General features: G+C 60.4%; 1 protein-coding gene across 1 annotated transcript in view; it reads left to right on the forward strand.

Moving 5' to 3' along the window:
- The window catches only part of ABLIM3 (actin binding LIM protein family member 3), a 37,838-nt gene that overhangs the window by 13,068 nt on the left and 16,218 nt on the right, over positions 1-8,552 (forward strand). The window contains exons 2-3 of the mRNA XM_017728057.1: positions 6,564-6,701; positions 8,049-8,095. Of these exons, the coding sequence (XP_017583546.1) occupies positions 6,564-6,701; positions 8,049-8,095 (185 nt within the window). The remainder of the gene's footprint in view (positions 1-6,563; positions 6,702-8,048; positions 8,096-8,552) is intronic.

Consider the following 8,552-nt stretch of genomic DNA (forward strand, 5'->3'; position numbering starts at 1 on the left):
GGGAGGTGCTGGGAATGCTCCTTTGCCTGGGGAGTGTCATTGCAGCCCTGAGTGTGAGGATGGCACGTGCAGCTGGTGCTCGTGGTGCTCCCTGGCCACTGCCAGGCTGGGAGTTCTCGGGATGCAGTGGAATTCTTGGGATACAGCGTGTTCCCTGGCTCTGCACAGCCCAGGGTGGAGCTGTCAGGCTGGGGGAGCACTGTCGTGCCTTTCTGTTGTCTGCACTCAGGTCATCAGGTCTGAGGAAGAGCAACTTTTCCCTCTTTTTATTGGGAATCTGGGAAAATCACCGCAGCAGCAGCAGCCAGTGCTTCCAGCAAACCAGGCTGATCCCAGATCCCTCGCTCAGGACACCCCCAGGGTGCTGCTGGAATGGGGCTGGGGGTTCCTGCAGGGCAGGAGGTGAAACCTCTGCTGAGCCCCAGCGGGGTTTTTGGGTTTCCCTGGCACATTCCAGCCCTGCCTGTGTGGGAAGTAAACATCCTGCAGGCAGGCACGGGCAGCTGCCTGCGGCCAGGTCAGCATGGGAAGGCAGTCACGGCTTCCTCCACGCTCGTTTGGAGAATAATTTCCACGGATGCAGCCAGAAACAAATTCTGCTGTGCAGGCAGGGCCCTGGCTGTTCGCTGCTCCAGCTTTTTGTTTGTTTTCCTTCCAACCTCTTGATTTTTTCCCCTTGTCTCCTTCCCTCTTTACCCTTCTCCTTTGTCTCCTCTGGGCGTTTTTGACCTCCCTCCTCTCTCTTTTTGCAGCGTGTCCCCGTGTGACCCAGCTCCCACGCTGGCATAATGTCCTGTCACGCCCTCGTGATGCCTTGGCACCTATTTGGGCACCTGCCACACTCACAGCCCTGCCTCCCGCTCCCAGCTACAGGGTGTTCCCTCCCTCGTGTGATGCCAGCGCTGGCCCAGCACCCCCAGCCCCGTGCCCTCTCCCATGGCGGCATGTGCCCCTCCAGCTCCTTGGTGCCATCCTTGCAGCACCCACAGCTTGTGCCCTGTGTCCCACCAAGGGAGTGCCAGCGGCGGGGGGCGAGGGGCCAGCGTGAAGCAGGTGGGAGCAATAATTGGTCCTGATCTAATTAGGGAAGCCTAGGGCTGGATTAGGAGCTGTGGCAGTGGAGGGTTTTTAGCTGTAAGCCACAGATGGCTTTGCCTGGGAGCCAGGAGAGGCTGGCATGGACTGGAGGGGGTTCATAATCCCACCTGGAATACTCTCCAAGCTGGCTGACAGCTTTGGGAGCAGCCCAGTGCTGGCTCTGGGTGAGCTGGGTGGTCCCCGCTGCCCCCAGCCCGCTGTCCCACACCGCCTGTCCCAGCCCAGTCCTCGTGGATTCAGTGCAGGCAGTGGCAGAAGCAGCCGGAGCTGCTCCAGGCTCAGCCTGTCCCACAGCAGATCCCTGCTACCCGTCCTCAGCCCATCAGGAGCACTCAGCCCGCCCCAGCCTAAAAATGTAAATATTCAATAAAGAACCACGGGATGCTTCTGGGTTTTACTGAGGGGAAGGATCAGGAGAGAAAATCCTCTGCCCAAAGGTAAATCTGGCATTTTCTCCTTGGTGGGAATGGCTTTTATCCGTGGCAGCTCCATGGGGAGCCGTGGGCTGAGCACCGAGATGGCCGTGCAGGGCTCAGATTCACCACCAGAGCCGAGCATCCCGACTGTTGGTCCCTTCCTTTATTTCAGGGATAATTTGGCTGATCCCTCACCTGGGTGCCTCACCCAGCTCTGTGCTGCTGGCACCCCCACAGTGTCAGCTCCTCAGCAGGGACCTGGGGTGGACTCGATGGTCTCAAAGGTCTTTTCCAGCCTCGTTAATTCTGATTCTGTGTCTGGAACAGGCACATGCCCACATGCCGGGGTCACGGCAGCCCCACAGGACGCAGGCTGAGGCTGTCCCGTGCCTGCTGAAGGACCAGCACCATCTGGCTCCCAGCCCATCCTTCCCTTCCTTCCCAAGGCGTTTTTACGGCTGCAGCCAAGCCCTGGCCGCTGCAGGACAGCAGGCAGGAGCCTTTGGCCCCGCTGCTGATGAGAAACCCATATCCCGTGGCCCTGCAGTTCCCACCCTTCCTCCCCGGCCGCCCCTGGGACACAGCACAGCTCCTGCCTGGAGGGGAAATCCTCCCCCTCGCCCTCAGCTCCCCTCTGGAGCCGGCCGGGTCACCCTGGATCCGTGCTGCAGCGGGAGGATTTGGGGTGCAGGCTCCTGGAGTGCCGCCTCCTTGTCCCCATACCCCAGCAGAGGTTTCCTTTCCCTCGCCCTCTGCCCCCAGCCCGGCCCGCTGTGTCCCATCCCCGGTGCTTCACCCCGGCCTCTCCCTCAGCCTCCAGTGCTTCCAGCAAAATTCCTTCCTGGCCAGTCACTGCCGCCCCTCAGCCTTGACGCCTCCGGGGCTGCTGTGCTGGCAGGGCTGGGCTTCCTCTTCCTGAGCCTCCCCAGCCCTGCTCCCCACCCCCTCCTCACCCCAGAGCCGTGGAATCGGCCCTTCCCGGGGTCTGCCAGCCGTGCCCACGGGGAATGCCCGGTGGGAATGCCCAGCTTTCCTCACCCTCCCCGCTGCAGCTGCATCCCACCGCCAAGCTGTGCCACGCTGGTGCCACCACCCACAGCGGGGTTCTGAGAAGAGGATTTCCAGCCCCAGGGACCGCGCTGGGGGTGGGGTGGGGAATTGCTCAGTGCCGGGGAGCAGTGGGAAGCAGTGGGAAGCTGCTGGAAGGAGTTCAGCCCCATGGAGGTGTGACAATTCCTGCCAGCATCATCTGCCCTGCTCCCCCAGCGTCCAGCTGACATCCAGCATTCCAGGGGCTGGATCCATCCCATGGTGACACCCACACCTCCTTACATCATTCCAGGGGCTGGATCCATCCCATGGTGACACCCACACCTCCTTACACATTCCAGGGGCTGGATCCATCCCATGCTGGCACCCCCTTGCTGCAGGTGCCAACTCTCAGTCCCTGCATCACCCCTGGCACCCACCAGCCTCAGCTTCCCACAGTGGCACTGCCTCTCCTGATTAATTTCAGGGTGAATACTTTGCTTTTCCATGGTCCCTTTCACCTGTGGCGCTCCCAGCACTGTGCAAATATTAATTACTGGCAGTTAATTAAGCTCAGCATGCCCATCCTCCTGTGGAGATGCTGGGTCACAAACACACTGGCAGCAGAGCTGGGTGGGAGATCCTGTGGATAATGATCCCAACCCCACCTGGAAAAGCTTCTCCCTGATAGACCTTCCCGGAGGGCCAATGGGCTAGGAGAGGGAAATAGGTGGGAAAGAGCAGCACCTACTCTGGTCCCAGTAAGGAAGGAGGGGTGGATCTTTAAAGATGCCTCTGGGTGCCCCTGGAAAGCTGCTGCTGGGGTATGTGGGGCTGTGGGATATGGGGCTGCCGGGGGGGGAACCCAAGCTGCTGGTGGAGCTGTGCCCTGTTATTCGTGTTGGTGGTGAGCAGCAAACCCTCCAAGGCAGATGGAAATTATCCCATTCTCCTTCCACTCGTGAAGGGCTCGAAGTGTTCCAGAGGTTCAGCATTTCCGCATCCTGGTGCAGGGCTGGACGCTGTGCAGGAAGAGCACAGGAAGACAAACAAGGTCGTTGACCCTCCTGAAACGAAGGAGGGGGATTGCCCAGGGGTGGGAATTGCAGATTGTTCATGGGAGCAGCCCTTGGGCACGGTCCCTGCGCCCTCCTGGGGGACTGAGCTCCTCTGCTCAGCCGTGGGGGTTGTTGAGGGGCTGTCCCCCTGCCCGGGTCGCACGCTGCCTGTGCACGGCCACCGCTGCCTGACCCTGGGGCTGCGCAGGGCAGCAATCCCTGACCGGAGGTGCCACCTTAATCCGGATCAGTGGGAAATCTGTCAAGTGCCCACGCAGCCCCGTGGCGCTTCCCTGCCTGGCTGTGCCCTCAGCCCGTCAAGAACCGGCCAGGATGCGGGCACAGCCCCACAGGAGCTGGCCCTGGGCAAGTTTTGCGCTGAGAGTGGAGCACAAACGCAGGAATTGTTGGCCCAGATGAGCTCCGAGCAAAACAGGAGCAAAGTGGGGGCAGATTATGGCATTCCTTGGGCAGCTCCCACCCCCTCTCCACGCCTGCTGTATCCCAGCCTGCGAGGCCACTAATGCTACTTACATTATTAGTGGATTATTTGGGTGTAATGAGCTTTGCCCCGCTCAGCTGGCCCTGTGCTCTGGGCTGTGGGATGTGTAATACTTCCTGCACGGGGCCACAAGGCGGGCAGCTGCTGCCTGGAACACAGGCACACAATGCACCAATGTTCCCGGACAAAATTCCAGCCTGGGCTGGAGGTTAAGCACGAATCAGGGAGCTTTGGGCAGCGCTGAACAAAGCGGGAGGGTGAGGGTGCCCTGAGCTGGGTCCTGACCCGTCCCCACGGGCACTGCCAGCAGTGACTGGCTCAGATCCATCTCTGCCCGTGGTGGGGCACAGCTGAAAGCATCTTTTCCATCCTCAGCTCCTTTTCCTCTGCCTTCCTCCCATCAGACCAAGCAAGGGCTTGGCGATGTGTTGCTATGGGCACCAGGAAGTTTTCCCTGGAGACCAGCAGCCCGCACTAAGCGATGCCTGCATGTTCTGACATAGATTATTATTTTTGCCTTCCCCTTTTCTTCATCGTGAATGTTGAAGTGTGGATGAATTCCTGGCTTTTCCCCCTGCCTCTCTGTCCTGCTTTCCTCTCCCAGCTTTGTGCATTTCCATGGCTGTGTCCCAGGGCTTGGCTTCGGCTTCGTTCTGGGCCAGGGTGTGAGCAGTGGGTGCGTGGGAGGAACTTTCAGCTCTGTAACTCTTGCTCTGCTGGAGACCCCTGCGGGGAAGATCCCTGATTTATTCCAGCCTCAGGAAATCCTGTTGGTCCCCTCAGGCAGCTGCAGAGCTCCTGGGCACCCATTACCATCACAGGAGGTGCTGGATTGCTTTTCCCAGGGCTGGTGCCTCTTGGGTCGGGGTTCCCTGCTCCCTTCGTTGTGTTTGGGACCTCAGAGTGATTTAGGTCTAGACTAATTAGTCTCTGCTGGGCTGAGCTCCAGGCCTGACTCCCATTTTGCCACTGCTCTGCTGGCACTTGGCGTCCTTTAGTGTCTCAGGTACCTCTGAGAGCTCTTGGCTTGCAGGGAAGGGAAGTCCCAGCAGCTCTTGGAAGTCAAGGCCGGAGTCTGAGCTTTGCAGGAGGGCACTCAGAGCTTCCCTCGCAGCCCATTCCCAGCAGCTCCAGGGATGGAGGGTCAGCCCATTTCCCGGAGGGAAGCGGTGCTGTGTCTCTGGGCACTTGGCACAGGGAATGGGATTGCACTGTGACAGGGTCTCAATGTCATTTTGACTTCTCCTGCTTGGCTTTTGAAGGCAATAATGGGCTGTTTCTGTTCACTGTCACTTGATCTGCCCCTGGGTGAGTGAGGAGCCCCTGCTGAGTGATCTCCTCTGTCCTGTGCCCCTTCTTCCCTGCTCTGGAGCGACTTCACAGGCTGGCTTTCAATCAGCTGCTTCTCTTGTTCCTGGGAATGCAGTTCAGCCCTGGGTCAGAAAAGCTCCTGCCTTTTGCTGCTCAAGTTGCCCAGATTGTGACTCCCTCTCAGAAATCTTACAGCAAATAAATCCCGTGCTGCTCGGGCCCTGCCTGCAGTGCTTGGTGTGGTGTCAGCCTGGCTGGAGCTCCTGCACAGCCCAGGCACTGCCAGGTGGGGCAGGGAAAGCAGGAGCTGCTCTGGGTTTTCTCCACGTGTTTGGGAATTGCCTTGAGACAGAAGGATCTGTACGGAGCAGGAGGATTTTACCCTGCTGATGCTGCTGGGCATCACCTGTGTGGTGTTCCCAGAGGGGTGAGGAGCAAAGGTGAATCCCAGCACTGTCTGCAGCAGGAGAATTTCAGCTCTTGCCCTGCCCTGCCCTGCAGCCCCCAGCTCCTTCCAGAACCTCCACGCGCCGTGGGGCCGCTCCGGAAGGAGCCGTGGGCCTCGGGATGCTGCTCCTGGCTGAGGAGGTGACAGTCCCACCAGGGCCAAGCACTCGGCTGCTGTGATGTTTGAAAGCTCCTTGACAAATGACTTCTTCCCCCAGTTCCTAAGCAAACAAGGAGGAGCTCCGAAAACACAACAGTTCCTTCCCGTGCTGCTGCCAACTCGGAGCTCGCTGGGCTGTCTCAGAGAGGGTCAGCAGCCACCAGGGCTGAGCAGAGCACTGGGGGCTGGTCCCTGCAGGGTCCTCCTGCACCTGCTATGGGGACAGGAGAGCATCTGGGGAGCTCTGGGATGATGCTGTGACCTCGTTGTCCATGCAGGGACAGGGAGCGGTGCCCAGGTGCTGATACTGCACAGAGCTTGGGACTGCAGACCAGGGAGCCTCTTCTGTGGGACAGGGAAATCCCAAATCCAGACAGGGCTGGGCTCCCATCTCAGAGTCATTGGGTGCTGTCCTTTGCCCTCAGTGCTGGCCTGATGTCCCCTGATGCCACAGCCACCGGACTGAGCTCAGTGCAGTGACACCCAAATCCTAACACACCCTTCCCCTCTCTCCCTCTGCCCTCCCTCCTTTCTGCCAGCAGTTCCCTATCAGCAAAACCCCTACACCCCTGGGAGCGGCTCCTCTGTCATCCAGTGCTACCGCTGTGGGGACACCTGCAAGGGCGAGGTCGTGCGTGTGCAGAGCAACCACTTCCACATCCGCTGCTTCACCTGCCAAGGTAGGATAAGGATGCCCAAAAAGCTGCTGCCAGCTTGTCCCATAGCTCTGGGTGCCAAGCAAAAGGCTGGGGACACACCTACCAGGCCCACTGAGGTGTGGTCACACACCTAAAGGGGGCATGTGGTGGGGCACAGGGCAGGCAGTGCCCCTGAGTGGTGCCAGAGCCACTGAAGGGGTGGCCAATGTCACCACCCTGGAGCCCATCTGTGTCTGGGGGCATCACCATGTCCTTCAGCTGCTCCCAAAGCAGGAGGAGGAGGAGGGGGAGGAGGCACTGCCAGCCTGGCTGAGGTGGGGAGATGCCCAGAGCAGTTCCTGATGGAGCTGGGGCTGGGTGACACATCCCTGCCACCTGCCTGTGGGATGCAGCTGGGACTTGGTGGCCCCCAGGGCTGGCAGGAGTGGAGCAGAGAGGTTGTTTGGGTCCTCCTGGAGCACCAGAGGAGAGCTGCAGGGCTGTAAAGCTCGTGGTGCGTGGCTGCTGCTGCTGAAGGGCTCCTCAGCACCTTTATTGGAGCAGCTGCTCTCAACCAGCTTCTGCAGGCTGCAAAATCTCCCGTTCCTGGGCTTTTTAAAGGCCTCTGGTCTCCCAAGCTCCCTGTGCTGAGCACAATCCCCACCCCCTTGGCCACACTGTGCTCCTCTCCAGGGAGCCGTGGGTTTGCTGGAGGTGACGCTTCCCTGGGCCGTCCCCACCCTGCTGCAGCCCCGTCTCCCCGCGGTGTGGGCAGCCCCGGATTTTTGGGAAAGGGGAGTGTCTCAGGATGCCCTCAGGGCTGACCTGCACCTGCAGGGCCCCGTGCTGAGCATGCTGCCCTTTCCCAGCTCGATCCTGCAGGAGCTGAGCATGCAGACAAAGAGCTCAGACAGCCGCCAGCTTCAAAGGGCCCGGGAGCCAGCAGGGAGAGCCTGGCAGCGCTCACTGCCCGATTTCCAAGTGAAAGGGAATAAATAATGAGAGGAAATCCTCCTGTCTCACCTTCCCTCGAAGCTCTCACCTCCTGCCACCTCTGGCTGGCTCCAGCCCCACTGCCTGTCCCTGACGTGTCCCCGGGAGCTGGCACGGGAGTGAAGCCATGGGATGTGCTGTTCCCACAGCAAACAGGGCACAGAGCAGCCTCGTTTTTTCTTGTTTCTGCTTCCTGATGCTGTCCCCAAGCTGCTGGCCTGTCCCTTGTTGCTAACAGGATGTTTGGGACACCCAAATTCCCCCTGCTGGCTACCCCCAGCTGCAGGGAGCAGCTCAGCCAAGGGATGCTCCACAGGACAGGAGCTGCATCTCTGCTCCCGTGGGCCCTGCAGCAGCGGGTCCAGCTGTCCCCTGTCACCCTGAGCTGGCCCACAGGTGCAGGGACAGGACAGAGGGGGCTGAAGGACAAAGCAGAGACCGAGGTGGGCTGTGCCAGCGGGTGCTCAGTCGCTCTGTGGTCCCCTCTCCGCGCTGTCACCTTGCAGGACAGGGGATGGGCACCGTGCCCAGGCCCCAGGATCTCCCTGTGCCACTCCAGTGCCAGGCTCTGCTGCTCTCCAGATCTCTCTGTGGCTGGAGAAGCCGTAGGAGGGAGCTGATGCTGAGGCCGGGGCTGGCCACATCTGCTTGGATTCCTGTGATGGGCTGTGCACCACTCACACTTCCCACGGCAGGGCAGGAAGCGAGGCTGGGCTGGACACCTGTGGAAAAACAAGCAGACAGAGCTCCAAGCCCAAAATCCCGGGAGCCGTTCCCGTCAGGACACGGCTCCGTGTGCGGGGAGCTCATCAGAGGCAGGGCAGGGACGAGACCTCTCCCCAGCTGTCCCTAGGGCACTCCCAGCTCTTTGCCAGCCCTGTCCGCAGCTTCCTGACACCA

Source organism: Corvus brachyrhynchos, unplaced genomic scaffold, assembly GCF_000691975.1.
Source record: "Corvus brachyrhynchos isolate BGI_N302 unplaced genomic scaffold, ASM69197v1 scaffold21, whole genome shotgun sequence".
NCBI classification, from domain to species: Eukaryota; Metazoa; Chordata; class Aves; order Passeriformes; family Corvidae; genus Corvus; species Corvus brachyrhynchos.